Genomic DNA, 19070 nt, shown 5'->3' with positions numbered 1-19070 from the left:
GTAAGTTTCTGCTGTTTATGGTATTTTGTCACAGCAGCCCAGATGAACTAAGACACTCAGCCTGGTTAATTTTTGCCTAATGTCTTTTCACCTTTCTTGAACAATCATATGTGTGGTCTATGATTGAAAGTCCTCATTCCCTGGCTTCATTGAAGTTGGCCTACTGCATGCTGCATGCCTGTCTCCATGGAACTTCCAGTTTTCCACCACTAGATACTGTCTTCCATTTTGCAAACAACTGCTGCTTTATCCTAGATTCCAATAATAATAATGATGACACGAATAACAGTAATAGCAAACACGCAGTGCTTATATGTTTGGCAATATACTTAATGTTTCCTAGGTATTACCTCATTTCTCCTGACCAGTACCTTACATGGTAGACACTTTTTTTTAATAAAGGAAAGAGGTTTAGTTGACTCACAGTTCTGCATGGCTGGGGAGGCCTCAGGAAACTTAGAATCATGGCAGAAGGGGAAGTAGGTATGTCTTACAGGGCAGCAGGAGAGAGAGGAGAAAGCAAAAGGGGAAGAGCCCCTTATAAAACCATCAGATCTCTTGAGAACTCGGCCACTTTCACAAGAACAGCATGGGGGAAACCGCCCCCATGATCCAATCACTGCCCTCCTTCAACACTTGGGGATTTATGGGTCCACCACTCCACACGTGAGGATGACAATTCGAGATGAGATTTGAGTGGGGACACAAAGCCAGACCATATCAGTTGTACAAAGAGGTGGAAAAATAACAATTACCTCTAAAGTGCAATACAGAAACAAAAGGCTGCTTTGTGATATTAGAATATTAAAAACACATAAATATGTCAAAGGTTTATGTAACTCATTTATGAGAAAACAAGCAGATAAAACTAGTTTAAAGGAGGATACAGTGAACTTAATTATACATGTACATTTTTTTCTGTAAATTCATTTCAAGAAAAGGTGTTAATCTAACTGCAATCTTATTCCAATATACTTCCTTTTCTTGAAAATGGAAAAATGTTTTTGATTTTTTAACAGAACCTTTCATTTGATGGTAGCTATCCTTCATTAAGCAACCACTACATGACAAATATTTTACTAGGCTGTACATGTAAAATATGTAATCCCTACAAACATATGATGTGCGCATTTTATTCCCCACGTTATAGGAGGAAGGAGTGAGAAACAAGCTAAATGACTTGACTAAGTTCACACTGATGGCAAAGTATGATGAAATCTCAGAATCTGTGTTCCCAGCACCAGAGTTAAATAGGTTGGTCTTTCCTTAAAACCCTGCCTCACTCTCCTATCAAAACCTACGGCCCTGGTGGACAGATCTAGTCCAGCCCCTGACTCTGTCTTATTGAATTGTTTCTGGATATGATTTTTATGAACAGAGTGTATCCTAAAGCACTGCACATGCTTATAGATTGTAAGTGTGTGTTCTTCAGTTCCTTTGCTCATTCATTCATTCATTCATTCATTCATCAACCATTCACTGGTTTGGCATGTATTTATTGGGTGCTCATTCTATGCCCAGCATTGTGCAAGAGCTAGGGAATTAAGACTGAAAACACATAGCTTGGAGATAGACATGGAAACAAACACGATAGCATACCCACAGTTGTAATGAAGGTACAGAGTCTACATCTGTGAGTCAGGGCCCTGCAGATATGAGCTAGTGCTTGAGTCGAGACATAAAGCATGACCTAGAAGAGCATGGCATTGCAATCAGAGGCAAAATAATTTGGTAGGAGCATATGGCATATTCAAGGGAGCCACAGTAGGTTCAGCAGATGCTGCAGATGGGGCAGGAGATGAGAGAGCTGGCAGAGGGATCAGGAACGAGATCATCAGACACCCTGTATATCCTGCTGAAGAGTGTATGTTTTATCCTGAGGTATAAGAAAAAGCTTTAATGAAACATGTCAATCCTCTGCCATGTAGAATTTACATTACTAGGTGGCAGAAACCACGCCTTCTACTTTTTAAGGATATTATCCCTTAAGATGCCAAGTAATATTACTTATGTAGTGGAGTTTCAGTAATGCTTGTTGAGTGGGAATGTATAATCTCCTAGTATGCATTTGTTTAGCAAATGCTCAGAGATCTAACACAATAACATACTCTATCATGTTTCAAATGTTCTTTAACTCTTCCCCTTTATCTAGTCAGTCTCAAACACTGAAAGGTAGTGAGCTGGAAAGATGTGTCTGAAAAGCTTACTGATTCCCAACAGTGTGTGGAGTTATCAGAAATTACCGCACATGCAACAACCTCTGCTCAGGAAGTTTACCTCCTGTGATGAATTTGATCTTCACCCCATAAATTCAATCTGCTGACTTGCTTCTTTTCATTTTTTTTTTTTTCTGGCTCTAGTTTTGGAACTTCTTTACAAAGTGAGAATTACTTAAAAAAAAAAAAAGAAAAAAAGAAGCAGGGGAAATTTGGGGACCAAGTTCCTTATTTCATGTTTCCTAATGAAACCTGATACTTGCAAAACTTTGTTTAGTTATGCACTCATCTGAAGAAACACGTGCATTTTCTTTTTTGCATGTTTTAGTTTAGGTTGTCTCAGAATTACCTCAGTGCCAGTCCTCCAGCAGGCTGAGGCATTGCTTCTAGTTACTCCCATTCCATCTTCTCTGCAGGTACCTACACCCTGCCAAAGGTAGCGTATGACATCCTGACTCAGGAGACAAAAGAGGATGAGTACAATGTTGACAATGGTTTCTGATTCATATCCCCCTCCCTTCCTGTTACCCCTAACTGTGGAGATTAAAAATAAGGGATTTGCTTCTTTGGAGTGAATGAATATAAAATACCTTCTTATTTTCAGTGTGGTCCCTCATCTTGGAGCTCATTATTTCTTTAAACATGCCTAAATGTGGCTTGGTAATTTCACCTTCTTATGCAACCTAAGTACAAGTGATAAGGTGCCTTGGGGGCTCTTGAGTGTTTGATCCCAAGCTTTCATGTCACTTCTGCCTCTCCTTGAACTTCTAGGAGATAAAAGAAAACCAGCTTGTTTTCTTGTTAAAGATCAAGGTAATCAGGATGGCGATTCAGGACACAACCATGATCGCTGCAGGGAAAAGGAGATCGTGTGATGTTTTTCTATGAGGCATAGTGTGGCAGAGTTATGTAGCTGTCAGAAAAGGTATTTTGTTTCATGCCTATTTGTGATTTCTTTGTTGTTGTTGCCAGTTTGAAATTCCTGGCATCATCTTCAGTAAACTGAATGAGGCTGTTCCTAGTGGTGCTTTCTAATGGCAAGAGAATAGTTAGTATTTCAGATGCTTACTAGGTTTCTGAACTATTCTTCACAAACATTTGCCTTACTCTTTTTCCTTACAGTCATGCTGTGAGGTAGATGATACTGTTCCCATTTTACAGATAAGAAAACTGAGAGACAAGAAGTGTAAGTAACTTGCTGATATGGTTTGGCTGTGTCTCCATCCAAATCTTATCTCAAATTATAGCTCCCACAGTTCCCATGCATTTTAGGAGGGACCCAGTGGGAGGTAATTGGATCATGGGGGCGAGTCTTCCCATGCTGTTCTCGTGACAGTTAATAAGTCTCGTGAAATCTGATGGCTTTATACATGGGATTTTCCCTGCACAAGTTTTCTCTTGCCTGCCACCACACAGACATGCTTTCACTTTCCGCCATGATTGTGAGGCCTCCTCAGCCACGTGGAACTGTGAGTCCATTAAACCTCTTTTTCTTTATAAATTACCCAGTCTCAGGTATGTCTTTATCAGCAGCATGAAAACAGACCAATAGACTTGCCCAGTTTATATTGCTCATCAGTGTTAGTGGAACTAAGATTTAAACCCAAGCAGTCACTGCCAAGACTAGGGTAAGGTAAGAGAGGTGCTCAGAGTACAAAGTTTAAGGGATAATTCCCTCTTCATCTTGTGCAAGTATAGAATTCTCACCCGAGAATGGATGTTTCCTTAAATTGCACCCTCATCCTGGGCTTGCAAGCAACCTAGATTTGGAGCCTAGGTACTTAATCCTTATGCATCCTGCCTGCTTGGTCCTCACCCTCATGGATCAGTCAGCCTTTCGTTGTGTTGAACAGCCTGAGAGGGTGTGCAGGCATGGAAGAGACCAGCAGAGACAGGAGTCCAAAGCAGGTGTCTTTCCTTGCTTTTAGCTGGGCATTTTCACGTGCCCTCCCTCTTCCTTCCACTATGTTTCCATCCTTCTCCAGTACAGAAAGGAAAAAAAATACTCTTCACTTCAGAAGTACATGTCTGTATCCCATAGAGAAATATTAGAATAGCATATTGAAGCATTGTGCATACTCAGGCCTAGCTACTCCAAAGAGCCTTATTTCTTTCTTCTTTTCTTTCTTTCTTTTTTTTTTTTTTTTTTTTTTTTTGAGACGAGTCTTGCTCTGTCCCCCAGGCTGGAGTGCAGTGGTAAGATCTCAGCTCACTGCAACCTCCACCTCCCGGGTTCGTGACATTCTTCTGCCTCAGCCTCCTGAGTAGCTGGGACCACAGGTGCCTGCCACCACACCTGGCTAATTTTGTGTGTGTGTGTGTGTGTGTGTGTTTTTAGTAGAGACGGGGTTTCACCGTGTCAGCCAGGATGGTCTCAATCTCCTGACCTCGTGATCTGCCCACCTTGACCTCCCAAAGTGCTGGGATTGCAGGCATGAATCACCGTGCCAAGTCAAAGAGCCTTATTTCTTATCACCAAGTCCAGACACACCCTGAGGTGTGTGGTGGAGTGGCCAATCATGCAGGATACATATCAATAAGGAGTCCCGGGGCTTAGAAAAGGGCCTTGTGAAGAGGAGTCAAACTGCCTCAGAGAAAAGAAAAGGTGGAGGACAGTCCAGGATCCCAGGACATCAGTGAAGATATCTATCCCTGCAAATATCCTGTACTCTCGAAAATCTTTTAATGTGCTGGGTAGGTTTTGAATGGGAATAAACTTTTCCAGTTAGCTGACAAATGACAAAACAATCACTATGTAATTAAGATAAAGAGGTCCTTCCACTCAGTCCTGTACAACCTGAGCTTTAGGAAGCCACTGGGATTGTGGACTGATAATACTGGAACTCTCTCTGGTACCCTTCAGTAGTGGATCAACCCTCCCCTTGACTCAGTGGACCATGGAAGAAACACCCATATGCTCTTATGGACATATGTGGAGAGCCAGCAGGAGCTACGGCCATGGCTGGCATGAAGGAGAGGAAGTGATGGTGTCTTGCAGCGTCACTGAACTTGGCAGCATCACAATGGGAAATTCCTGATAGTCCTTCTGGACAAACTTTTGACACTGAAATCTGGGCAGACTGGTTGATGATGGCTTCTTCTCTCTTATGGGCATCATGCCAACAGAACCATGTGGGGAGGACCATACCAAATGGGCAAGCCCAACAGTGCTCAGCTGAAGGGCACCTGGGCTGTGAGGGAGCATCACTTGCCTCTTTGATGAGGTTCATAAATCTGGGTCCAAGGCGCCATGGCTTATGTCGATGGCACTGTAGGGAGCTGACGGTCAGCTGGGATGCCCGGTGCGAGGCAATGGCCACCATGTACACAGCATCGTACATCAGAGCCGCTTCAGTCTGTGGAGGAAAACACACACCACATCTTCAATTCCACCTTTGCTTACCTTCCTTTACCTGCATAATCACTCTTTCTGCTTCCATAGCTCTTATCTATCTGATCTCGAAGGCCATTTATTGTTCAGCTAGGTAGTTTTCACTCTCCAACAGCTATTTTTCTCAAAAAATAATACCTCACACTTCGGAGTAAATTGAAGTCATAACTCTGCTTTGTTTCAAGTTCTTTAAAAAAAAAATAAAGCACCCCAGATCAGCCACAGAAGACTTGATTCAAGGAACAAATATTTTGCAAAGTGTCTTCTATGTTAAGCACGGTGTTAAAATCAACTACTTGAGCTAGAAGCTACTAAAGCTCAAAGTTGCAATATCAGATTTGTTTTTCAGTATTTGTCTATAACTATTTATCTGTCTACTTACTGGTTTATATTTGGTAGAAAGAAACTGCTGCAATCACTAACAGGTGGTTTCCAGATAAGCATACTGGTGTTGGTCACTTTCATTTACTAGAGTTAGGAAGGTCATAGTCATGGAATGAAACTCAACAGCAAGTTTTGGGAGGCCCTCTGAAGAGCAGACACGTGCAACTGGCTCAGAACATGCCTCCTCTTGCCAGCACGTGCTTTCTTGAGACAGATTGAAACCAGTCAGTCATTCCTTTTAGGGGACTGGGCATCTCATTCTTCCCTTCCTCATGAAATTCCTGTCACGTGCAAAATTTTACATAATACTTACAGCATTTTATAAAATATACTTCCCTGTGGTTTTCTTTAGGGAAAAAAATCTTATAACAGCCTTGCATTTCACTTGAGGGTTTCATTGCAACTTCAAATACATTAGCTCATTTGAAATTCTCAACAAGTCTTCAAAATAAGCAGAAGAGATAAAGGTATTTATTATGTGAGAAAACTCACTTCGAGGTAGGATATTTGTGGAGGGGCACACACACACACGTGCACACACACATGTGCACACACACACAACATACACACAATCATAGTGAGAAATCCCAGAGATGTCATTACTTCTGCTTATTATTTCTGGAGAGTAATAGGGATTATATACATAGCCAATCATTTTCAGAGTTAAACCTAGAATCTAGGTCATGGAATGAAAATTATCATATGGTTTTCCAAAATTGGTTGATACATTCAACATATACTATGCATTGATTGCTCATGTCTTGGTGGAGGTGGAAAGCAAGGACGGGGTTACTATATCTCACAATTTTATCGGTCTTTGAGGCCATGGAATACCTCTACTTTGAATCCTTATTATTCTCTACAATCTTTATCATTGTATTTTCCATCTATTCATGGTCAGAGGTCTTTATGTCCATTTCTTAATAAGAATATTGGTTTTTTGAAGGCAGAAACTGCTCAAGTTTAAGTTAGCTTTGGTGGCTAACATGGTTCCTGATACGGAAAGTTGTTTAAACATGTTCACTGAAGAAATTCATATTACTTAATCCCTTAAAATGAAATTTATTTTTGTGAGAACTGTATAATTGCAAGGCTTTAAGATGTAGTTTTAAGAAAAAACATTTCATTCATACTTATGTAATTGACATACAGACATTAGATTGGTGGTGGCAGTAATTTCTAAAGCTTAAAAATGTTTTGATCATTTCAGTCCAAGACTCACACAATCCACTTTGTAGATGAGAAAACTAAGGCTCATGGAAATTGACCAGTATAAGGCTACTCTAATCAATTTCATGGCCAGGGTTTGAGCCTGCACATGCGCGATTCTAGCACCCATGATCTTTACCACTTTGCTGTACTAATTCTGTTTAATTGGAGGAAAGTAAGCTACTGGCAGATTGAGACTTTTTGAAATGCAATCAATAACAATAGCTGACATTTATCGAGCACTTATGTCGCATGCTGTTCTAAATCCCTTGCAAACATGAAATTTTCACTATAACCTTTATTCTTTTACAGATAAAGAAATAAAGATATTAAATGGGATCCCCAAACTCATGGAGGGACAGGCAATATTCAAACCCATGAAGTTGGTGCTAGAGTATATGCCCTTAACCATAAAGCTGTGCTGCTTCTAAACCAAGTTATTGGTCTGATGATTTAATAGTCACAATAATAGTTCAATAAAGGTTAATATTCACTGATAATTTACTATGTGCCAGGCACTATAAGCATTTTACATAAGTCATCTTTTTTAATTACTGAAATTAAACTTTTGAAATAGGTATGCAGATGGGGAAATTGAGGCTTGTAGAGGTAGAATAACTTACCTAAAATTTTGTAGCCATCAAGGGAAGGAATGAGAATTCTAATTTGGGATGCAAACTCAGATTTCAGCTCATGACCATAGCCACATGCTATGATGACTTGGACTTTTTTTTATCAATAGGATATACTTTTTTGAAAATTTGTATCTGTATTCATTAATTCACTGAATGACCAATTTGATAGAGAAGTATAAAGACTGGAATTCTAATAATCTGATTTTTCCATAAACTTAGTTTAGAAAAGATGGACATTCTTTCTCAAGGCGGGCTCCATATTGGGAAGGGCAATAAAATGATTCAAAATTATAGGTCTAATCTGTGCCTTTCAACCCAAAGAAGAAAACTATTTATTCTAACAAATATGCTGCCCCTTGAAATACAATGTTTTCTTAGATGGAGAAAATGTTTACATTAATTATATTATAGCACTAATATACTACCACTGATTTTCCTCCCCCTTTCAGTTTTGTGCTTGAGGCCTGCTTACTGAATGGCTGTCATCATTTTAGGTAATAGGTAATATAATAGAAACTGGCTTATGTTTCAAATTTTCCTCTTGTGTTTCCAAATGTGTTTATGTTCACATTTTATATATATCTAAAGCCTGGATGAAATCACATTGCTCAATGACCCTAAGAAAATCTTTTTACCACAATCTGAACCATGAAATAAGCACATTGAAAGCATACTTCTCCCCAGTACACAATGTTTTGATTATTACAATTTGCAGTAAAGGATTAACTCACTGGGCTTAGGGTACTCAGACTTTGCACATTCCAAAGAGAGGACCAGCCCCTTGACTGGCTCTTGAGAGATAACCTTCAACTCCTTGGAATACCCCAATAAGAGCGTCATTGTATTCTTGGGGTCCTGGGTAATGTCAGATACTTTATTTTAAAAATGTGATTTATGATGAATGCCTATTTTTGTTGACCTAGGGCTCTGGGCCATGCTGTATCAATTTGATCTCCTGAAAGGCTGGATACTAAGTAACTAAGGCCAACTATATGGGAGCTCCATGCCTATGTGACCGATCATCCCAATAAAAAACCTGGACCCCAAGGCTTGGGTGAGTTTCCATGGCTGGCAATACTTTCTACTTGTTGTCATAGATCATTGCTGAGGATTCAGTGTTGTCCATGCAACTCTGTTGGGAGAGGATACTTGGAAGTTGGTGCTTTTTCTGTGTGGACTCTCTGTCACTTTTTCCTTCGCTGATTTTGCTCTGTCTTCTTTTGCTATAAATCTGTCATTGTGAGTACAACAGCTTTTCTGAGTTCTGTGAGTCCTGCTAGCAAATCATCAAATCTGAAGATGGTCTTGAGGACTCCCAACATACGCCAGTGAGATGCCACCTCATCTTAGAGATGAGGACTAACAACACCACGTGGCCTTACAAAGTCCTCATACTTAGCTGTCTGCGTGGCACATAATTGTTGTTGGAAAAAGCAGGAGGAGCTTGGGGTGCTGAAGAGAGACCTAATATTCAGAGATCAAATGGGCTGATCATACAGGGTCACACAGGTCCCAGATAAGGGTCCATCTTGGGCTATATGTGCAAGCTAAGGAATGTGTTTCTTGGAAACATGCAGATTCTGCTATGAAATTTCAGAATATCTCTTGTTTTATTTATTTATTTATTTATTTATTTATTTATTTATTTATTTATTTATTTTGAGATGGAGTCTTGATCTTATTGCCCAGGCTGGGGTGCAATGGCACAGTCTCAGCTCACTACAACCTCTGCCTCCCTGGTTCAAGCGATTCTCCTGCCTCAGCCTCCCGAGTAGCTGGGATTACAGGCACCCACCACCACACCCAGATAATTTTTGTATTTTTAGTAGAGACAAGGTTTTGCCATGTTGGCCAGGCTGGTCTTGAACTCCTGACCTTGTGATCCACCTGGCTCAGCCTCCCAAAGTGTTGGGATTACAGGCATGAGTCACCATGCACAGCCTCTTGTTCTTTTATTGACTACAAATAGGCAAAACATCAGGTATCAAGTGAATTCAATTCTATGTACTAGAGGCTTCACATATGTGATCTAATTTAATCTGTAGAGTAACACTGTAAGGCATTACTGTACAGATTTACAGATGAGCAGAGAACTGGGAGAGGTTAAATAACTTGCTCTGGTCACTTAGTTAGGAGACATAGCCAGGACTTAACCCTAGGCTTTCATTATCTGGGAAGATTTTGCTTTTTGTACTGAATCCAGCTGCCTATTTTCTTTCATTGCTTAAGTGGATGTACAAGGTGGGAACTCTAGGACATCTTCCCTATGGGTCATGATTAAGGGAAATGTTTACAGGCAAGAGAGCAGGATAAAGCTACTGACTTAACTTTATGTTGTGAGTGGATGTGAAGAACTGGAAAGGCAGATGTCAGATCAATGTTTGGTTGTTCCCCTGACTCCTGTGCAGTGTTGACTCATACACAATTTTGGTCCACTGAGAAGAACCCATTTGAGAATGAACCATTCTGTATTATCCCAGTCTATCCAAAAGCTGAAAGGTTGAATCACCCCAATTGCTGAGAAAAAATTTAAAGATTATAAAAGAGAGCAAAGTAGATTTTATAAAATTCACTCCAAACTTCTGTTAATTTTGTCAATTAACACTTCAGTTGATAAAACACTCTTTTTTTTCTCAAGATATTTTTTAATAATGAGTTTTACTGTTTTTGAACTCGGTTGACTCAGTAACATTTTAACTTAATTTTCTTAACTTAATTTTAACCTAATTTTTAAACTAAATTTTTTTCTTTAATTCTATTGTTCTTAAGTCTGGTGTCAAGATGTTTTGGATATGGGCATGACTGGCTTCTGTTATTTTCAGATATGAATGTTTTGATATAATCATATTATTTGAGGATTTTTTAGTGTATGAAATTCTAAGAAATGCTTAATAGTTAAAAATATTAGAGAGAAAAATAGACAATTGAATGGGAAATCAAAATACATGCATTTTCCTTATGCTTTTTTCTAATTCCTATATTCATCCATATACGTATGTACCACACACAAAACTATGACTATAAACAGTTACAGGGAAATTCACCTTGAATAATAGTGGAATGAAGCATATGATTTCAGAGAATACAATTCTATTGTAGTAATGGCATTATTTAAACATTAAGAGTGGCCAGTCTGTGACTAATTTTTAAAAAACACTATTATTTTAAAGTAATCTCTATTTTACTAATCATGCACATTCACATATATCTTATTTATAGGAACTCTCTGAACTTTTATGGGACTATTTTCAGGGCTGCCTAAATATTTTTCATTTAACATCTTCAGGTTTAGTAGAAGCTTAATTCTTATTTATTTAGTGCATTAATTTCTTTATTAAATACACATTTATTGAAGGTGTACTTTGCGCTGGGCCTTTTCTAGTGCTGGGGAGAAAGCAGAGCACAAAAGCACAAAGCCTCTTTTTCATAAAAGATGCCTTTATGAAGTGTCTATTCTTGTAGGGGAAGGTACTAAACAAACAAATCAAAATATAACAAGTCAGATCATAAGGGCTAAGAAGAAAACAGAAACAGGTAAGAGGAAAGAGAGAAAAACCAGGGAAGGGGCTACTGTTTGCTTCTAGGCACGGGGGCAACAAGTGCTTGACATGCAAGAATAAATGAAGGGCAGGGTCTGCTATTTGGACCCAATGAAATTGAAACCAAAGGACTTTTTATCTTTAAGGTAGAGAAGAAAGAGTTTAAATAGAGGCAACTTGACAGCAAAGATTTGTTGGCATTGGGCCTGGGCTTGGGGTCGTAAGTTTGCTCTCTTGGCTTAGCTATTGGTCAAATGGATGTCCTTTCATGCCCTTCAATGCCCTTCACCTCCCATGACACAGTTTCCACATTCCCAAAGTAGCCACATCCAGGAGAAACAGAAAGAAAACAGTCAAGTGCAAAGCAGACTCTTTGGATAAAGAAAGTAAGTATTACCCTTCACGTAATTTCAAAGTTATTATCTGCATGACTGTTGGATACAGCTCCTACTGGTGCCTGCATCCTATCACTTTTTAAAAAATTAGTATCGACACTACCTGATATGTTGAATAGTTACTCTACCCACTTCTACAGCACCTCAGTGAGCTCTGGTAAATCCCCACTTTCCTTTTTATAGTTTATTATAATAATAAGTGGAAGAACACAGCCTAGAAACCCCTCTCTTAGTTGGGATGACAGTAAAAATCTTCAGGCAGACCAGGGCCTCTTCCATCCATTGGGACTCAACCTTGTCACACTTCCTGCCCCTGGGATCACTGTTAGCCCAGGACACCGGCCGCAGCTCTGGGGTGGCAGCATCACCTCATGCTTGGCCTGATTCCACATTAACTGCATAGGTCTGTCTCCTTCGTTCAACAGTCTTCCTCATCTCAGTCAATATGAACGAACTGTTTTGTCAGCTCCGTGTAACTGAACACACGGACTTTTTTTCTTTGTAAATGAAGCCATACTTGTGATGAATATTTAATGCTTGGCCTAATTCCACAATCTGTGTTAACATAGATTCAAACTGTAACTCTTTTAGTGGTATATCCCAAACACAGGTAAAAATGATTTGAGATCTCATCCTGTGATGGAAACTTCATTGGAAGAGTGGGCAGAGGATTTTGAACCATATTTGAACTCACTGAAATTATAAACCCAAGAGGAGTAAGAGAAAAACCGATCTATTAGCATGCTTCTCCCTCTGTCTCTGGTGTTCCCTCTCCCTTTCAGAAGTCTAGTATTGCCCTGGATATTCTCTACTTGCTCCTATTCAAAGAATCATCCCAGGGGTCGTTTGTACCAAGATGCTTTCCATCATTATCTCTCAGTTCACTTTGAATATTTTAAAAGTTATTTCAGGTTTGAAAAACAGTTAGGGAGCCTGAACATGGAATCATCCAGAGCCGCTTCATTCATTCATTTATTTCTTCATTTTCATTTGTTCTTCATAAGAAAAAGGGGAAAAAAATTCCAAGTTCTCTGTGAGATGGTGGGTAAATTGCATCTTAGAAGCGAGAGTGCATCTCCCGATGATAGGAATGGATAATAAAATCCTGTGCCAATTTAAAATGCTATTACCTGCCTGCATTCCACAGTATCTTTCCCCTTAGATGGCTCCCACATAGGAAGCATTTTAAAAAAATTATTTCCTGCTATTTTCTTCAGCACCCAGGGAGCTTCATTAGAGAAATAAAGTGAAGGTAGGTGCATTTGACAAGAGACAAATGATGTTAGGGAGAAGCTCTCTGATGAGGCAGTTCGCAGTTTATCTGTTCAGCAGAGTATCTCTGACTTGTCAGGAGGCAGGTCTGGCATCTGCTTCAAGAGCAACATATGGCTGGTGTTAAACACTGTCAGTTCTGCAGAGGTGAGCCTATACACATCCAGGACAGGAAGAGCTGAATACACCAACTGTTTGTAGATCCGGCATTTTTCCACATTGGCTCTGCTTACTGAAATGTGGCAGAAGTGAGGAACACAAACCGGCTCTGCAAAACTCACGGGCACGTTGTTCCTCCTCTTCCCCAACCAGCCACCTTCCCCACGGCCACATTCCTACAATAAAATGCTCTTCAACTCGTCCTGGCACTGGTTTGGCTGATAATGGTGGCTACTCTTGTCAAGTTTTTTATCTGCGGCGAGTACATCCAGGAAGCTAAAAATAGCAGTCTTTGCTAGTAGCCAGTCACAGCCTTTCAAATTACCTAAAAAACAAACTCTTTCTTCTCTCCTGCAAGTCAAGGCACCCACTGTAACACTTTTCTTTAACATTTTAAAGACACGTGTGATCTTAACCCCGAAGGAATTCAAATATTCTCGCGAGTGATTTTATTTGAAAATGACTTACTGTCATCATGCCATCCAAAAGGCCAGTCTCAGGCCTGGGTGGGGCCTGCAGCCTCTCCATGGACCACTTCTCAATGATGGACGACACGTGAGGGTTGTCAATGTTAAGCAGCCGAAACCCGGTCATGTTTACGCCACTGTACCTATAGAGCTCCAGATCCAAAGCAAATAAGTCCTGCATGGTATCAAAAAGGATAAAATGGAAAATAATTAGCATTTCCATGTTTTTATGCGAAAGAAAATTAATGCTTGTAGCAGCAACTAATAAAGTGATACTTCTTATCTGTGGTTTTGTGGTTCATGGTTTCAGTTACCTGCGGTCAACCGCAGTTGGAACATGTTAAGTGGAAAACTTCAGAAATAAGCAATTCGTAATTTTAAAATTGCACACCATTCTGAGCAGCATGAGGAAATTTTGAGTTGTCCCATGCTGTCCTGCCTGGGACGTGAATTATTCCTTTGTCCAGAGTCTCCATAATACAGATGCCACCTGCTCATGAGTTCCTTCATAGCTGTCTCAGTTACGAGGTCGGCTATTGCGGTATGGAAGTACTTTGAAAAGTCACCCTTACACTTCATAATGGTCCCAGTCTGCAAGAGTATTGTGCCTAATTTATAAATTAAGCTTTCTCCTAAGTATGCATATATAAGAAAAACATAATCTATATGGGGTTTGGCACCATACTAGATTTCAGGCATCTATTGGAGGTCTTAGAACATAGACCCATTGGATAAAGGGGAGCTGCTATAGATTAAAACAAAATGGCAGCCATACCACACTATTTCAATAAAAGAACATCTTTCCCATTGTTTTCCATTCACATGCTGCCCTAAAACTTCTAGGGCAGTCATCAGTTTTCATTTTCATCTGTTTTATTTTTGCCGTACTGTTAGAGTTTGGATAAGTCAAGAGGAGGAATTTGGCTGTTGATAATTAGTAGGTCCTTGGTCACAGGCTGTGACATTCTAAAAAGCTAAGAATTCTGTTTCCAGTTTATAGCCTTTGGGGTATTGGAAAAAATACTTATTCCCATTTGGTTCAGTGCTTTTATTTTACATATGAAGAAACTGAGGTTCTGAGTGGTGATGTGACCAGGACGAGAATAAACCACTGGCAGTACCCACTCTTCTCCATCAAATCTTCCACCGCAGGCTGTTCCAGGTCTTGCCACAAAGGTGAAATTTGAAAACTGCATATGCGTTTGGCAGGAAAATCACTCCTGGCAGAAAAAAAATCACCTCCTGGCTTGTTGAAAAGAACTCATCTCTCACACAATGAGGGCATGAAGAATGTTCACTGGACATAGGCTCAGAATAGGAACCAAAGGATTCTCTTCAGAGGATATGTTGGAGTACAAGGCTGCATGGATGCAAGAACATCTTAATAAGGGAACCCATTCCCTTTCAGACAAATGTTTCAGGAAAAAAATGTTGAACTCATCCTAGTGTTTTCTATTACAATTTTTCTATTACAGACGAGGCTGGGTGCAAACCAGAAGTTTCTTAATTGATTCACATTTAAGACAGGCTTATGTAATAATTTCAACTTTTTTCTTATATGGAAAGACTAGATTAAAAAATATATCATTAAAATATATCACATTTCAGAAGAAACGCAACTTTCAAAATAACATTTAACAGGAAAAATACTTCCATAAAAGTTTCGTAACAATGTAACTGGTTTCTGAAAGTGCAATGCAAGACAGGACATTATTCGTGATGATTACAGGTACTGAAGAGCAGCAGATTCAGAAACACTTCGCGATTTGCATTTGCGGAAGATGCATACAAATTTATTCTTTTGAGGAACTCTCTCTTTCCCAAGATATATTTGGGTGAGGCAGTAGAACTATAAAAGCACAGCTCTGTGCTCCTAGATCAGCATCAGAAAGGTGTACAATACTGCCTTTTAAAGCATTATATATTTTTTTCCTTAACACTAAGTACCTTTTTTTTTCTTTAACTTTTATTAATACTCATGGGCAAGAATGGTAAGAACATAAAAGCCAACCAGGACAGAATGCAGATAAAATCAGAGGAAAAGGATGAAAGAAGCAAAGTTAAAGAAGAAGACCCAGGAAAAAATGAGTCCGTTAGTACACTCAGTGGATAGAAAGACAGTTAACTCCAGTCTCAGGAGGTAAGACAGAAACTTCGAGAATACACATGAACCCCCACAGAGGATCAATATTACATAGATTTAACATGCTAAAATAAAGCACGTTAAACATGTGCAAAATTAGGTTGTCCTACAATTTAGGGTTTCCATGCAACAAAGAATGTCGGAAATCCAAAATCCAATTTGCTACATCCCCTTGTGCATGCAGAATGAGTGTTAGGGGTGAAGAGGAATAAAAGCGCACTCTTATTCATCCTCTATGGTCTCCTAGCCTTGTTAGATTCCATTGTTGGTATTCCTTCTCAAATTTCTCCCACACCAGCTCTTCCAGGGTGTGTACACCTGGAGGGGGTGGAAAGTTCCGAGGCAGATGGCCATGTCACCTTGAGTAACCGTGAGGTGTTCTTGGTGATGGGAAGAACCATACTTGTGAGCAGAGTAAGACACTTTGCAGTTCCCAAGTTTTCCCTCAGCTGCTCTCAAAGATGATGTGATCAAGAAGCAGGAAGAGGCAGATGGGAAGACGACGCGAACCTTAGTTCAGGAATTTCTACCCTGTACCCACTTCCACCCTATGCTCAGTAGCAGTAATGATTTTGACAACTATCCCAAAGCATTCATTTCATGGTGTCCTCTGCACTCTCAGAGACAGTTGAGTCAGAAATAGAATTTACTACTTCGGATCCTTATTCTAAATTCTTTGGATTCCCCTACTCACTAGCTTGGCAGTTGAATTTGCTAAAATGGTACTGTTACTGAGTCCCCCAGAATCCAGGTCGAATTTAGCTGATACAATCTTACAGATTAGAAAACGAGCTTGATTCTGTTTTTCTTCTCATGTGAGAAAGTGGAGTGTGTGGGTGTGTAGGTGGGGAGGTGGGGGCTGTCACTGATTTCTGAAATTGACTGAATGAAAATTATCACATCGTTTTGATGTGTTAAATACCCTAAATCATTCTCCATGATCAGATAGTCTCTCAAAATTTAAGATGTCCTATGGTTTCTTTTGGATTTCTAAGGCTTAGGACCATGATTTTTCTTAATGGTGCATAATGTTGATTGTGCAGAGCATCTCCAAAACTCCCCTTTTTGAAGGTTTTTCAAACATCTGACAGGTAACCCCTGGCTAACCCGGCTATCTACTGGACACAGGCAGGAAAGCCACATGAAATCAATGAATGCCAGACACACTTGGATGCACCTTCTAATGTATATAAAAATTGTAGATGATGCTTTTTTATGAATAGTTTTTACTTTAATAGTTTCTATTTAATGGAATTTTCATTTTAATCCCTTTCTGAATGCACATGCATTGATACAAGTTAAAAAAAGAAAGAAAGAAAGAAGCCTGCTGCTCAGCATTGCTGGATTTAGAGGATTCTTAGGAAAGTAAGGCAAGTCTCCATGACGATATCCTGCCTTTGACACTGGTGAGGCTGACTCTGAAATAACTGTGTGAAGACCTACCATGTGGAATACATTTCTCCCAGATGCACTTACCAGGGTTGTGAAAAAGTAGTGATAGTACTCGGTCATCATGCCCATGAACAGAATCTGCAAAAGAGAAATAAGGGGAAAGAATCAGGAGCAGAATTACAATAAGAATGGGATAATTTCTAGGGTGACTACAAATGCTTGGGAACATAGAACAGGAAGGGACTTTAGAAATCCACAAACTCAGCAGATCAGAAACCTGAGGCCAATGAGTGGCTGGTGTGGAGCGGGCCAACTGACTTCCAGCCAACACTATTTCCATTACACACTGCTTGACCTACATCAAAGTAATGGGTCTGATGATCAAATTTAAAAATAGTTTGGGCCAGGTGCATTGGTGCAAGCCTCTAATCCCAGCACTTTGGGAGACCGAGGCAGGTGGATCACTTGAGGTCAGGAGTTCGAGACCAGCCTGACCATCATAGAGAAACCCTGTCTCTACTAAAAATACAAAATTAGCCGGGCTTGATGGTGCATGCTTGTAATCCCAGCTACTCAGGAGGCTGAGGGAGGAGAATCATCTGAACCCAGGAGGCAGAAGTTCCAGTGAGCCGAGATCTTGCCATTGCACTCCAGCCTGAGCAACAACAGGGAAACTGCGTCTCAAAAAAAGAAAAAAAAATTGTTTGTACTAAACAAATTTTGTATTTGGAGTTGTCCATAATGCACAGGGTTTTGTCTTTCCCACTGCCTAAGTGTCTGAGCAATCTCATACTTAGAAATATGTCTTTTATTGATCTCCCTAGCTTACAACTTAGCATAATGCCACCCTCATTATGAGTAGAACTCATTAAATGTTGAATTGTCAATAATGGCATGTAGATATGTTTAAATGAAGATTTATAAATGAGTATATCTCTGAAGCCTTTCTCTCTCCCCCTTTTCCATGAGTAGGTGAAGAGAGGATTCATTTGTAGATAAAAGGACAGGGACTATTCTGACACCAATTTCACACTGTTTCTTCATGCTAATTCTCAAATAGCTAAATAGCTACTTGGATCGGGATAGTTCCAGACATTCTGTGAGTGTGTATATTGTTTTTACTTTGTGAAAGAAGGAAAAAAGGAGGTGGATAAGAAGGACAGAGGTTCTACGTTCATTAAACTGTGATCTTACTTTTGGAGTCCCGGAAATGGTGTCAACTGAGAAGAGGCTGCAAATGGTTTAGAGATGATTCTTTCTAAATATGAATAAGGATATCCCTTTCCTTGGATAGATTACCAAAATAACTATTTGGGTGCTTTGGGTGCTTTTTTTTTTTTCTTTTTTTTTTTGTCTTTGCATAGAAATCATACAATGAAGAGAGAAGATGTAGAAATCACATTTCCAAGGTAGTTTTCCCCACAACTCTGGTCAATTCCGGATGCAAGTAAAAATCCCCTCTGGAAGTTTTTATATCAAAGATTCTTAGACTCCATCACAGGGACATCCTGAATTACGATTTCTGAAAGTGTAGCCTGGATTTCTGCATTTCACAGCTGTGTTTGAAAATCACTGCTCTATGGAAAACATGTACATTTGCATTAAATAACAAAGACTTTCAGATCTTCAGTTGAAGAGATGGATTGGAAAGGTCTGGGGAAAGGCACTGCAAGTTATCAGAGGTTCTGGAAGGTGCCTAAGATATGTGAACTAGAATGATTTTACATGAAAGGGCATAAGTAATAAAGAGGGCATTAGATGACAGCACATAACTGTATGAACACCAGTCCTACACTTCTCAACAACGTCTCTATTAACGTGAAAACCAGAGGAATACTTAGTGAAATTGTAATGTCATGAACATGAGA

General features: G+C 39.6%; 1 protein-coding gene across 6 annotated transcripts in view; it reads right to left on the bottom strand.

Moving 5' to 3' along the window:
• The window catches only part of GRIK1 (glutamate ionotropic receptor kainate type subunit 1), a 406851-nt gene that overhangs the window by 99840 nt on the left and 287941 nt on the right, over positions 1-19070 (bottom strand). For all 6 annotated transcript variants that reach the window (XM_015132949.3, XM_015132950.3, XM_001100677.3 and 3 more), the window contains 3 exon segments: positions 17287-17340; positions 13669-13842; positions 5429-5572 (listed from right to left, as the gene is read on the bottom strand). In XM_015132949.3, the coding sequence (XP_014988435.2) occupies positions 5429-5572; positions 13669-13842; positions 17287-17340 (372 nt within the window).

Source organism: Macaca mulatta, chromosome 3 (assembly GCF_049350105.2).
Source record: "Macaca mulatta isolate MMU2019108-1 chromosome 3, T2T-MMU8v2.0, whole genome shotgun sequence".
Classification (NCBI taxonomy): Eukaryota; Metazoa; Chordata; class Mammalia; order Primates; family Cercopithecidae; genus Macaca; species Macaca mulatta.
Note: the sequence above shows the minus strand (reverse complement) of the source record. Positions and strands in the feature narration are given on the sequence as shown.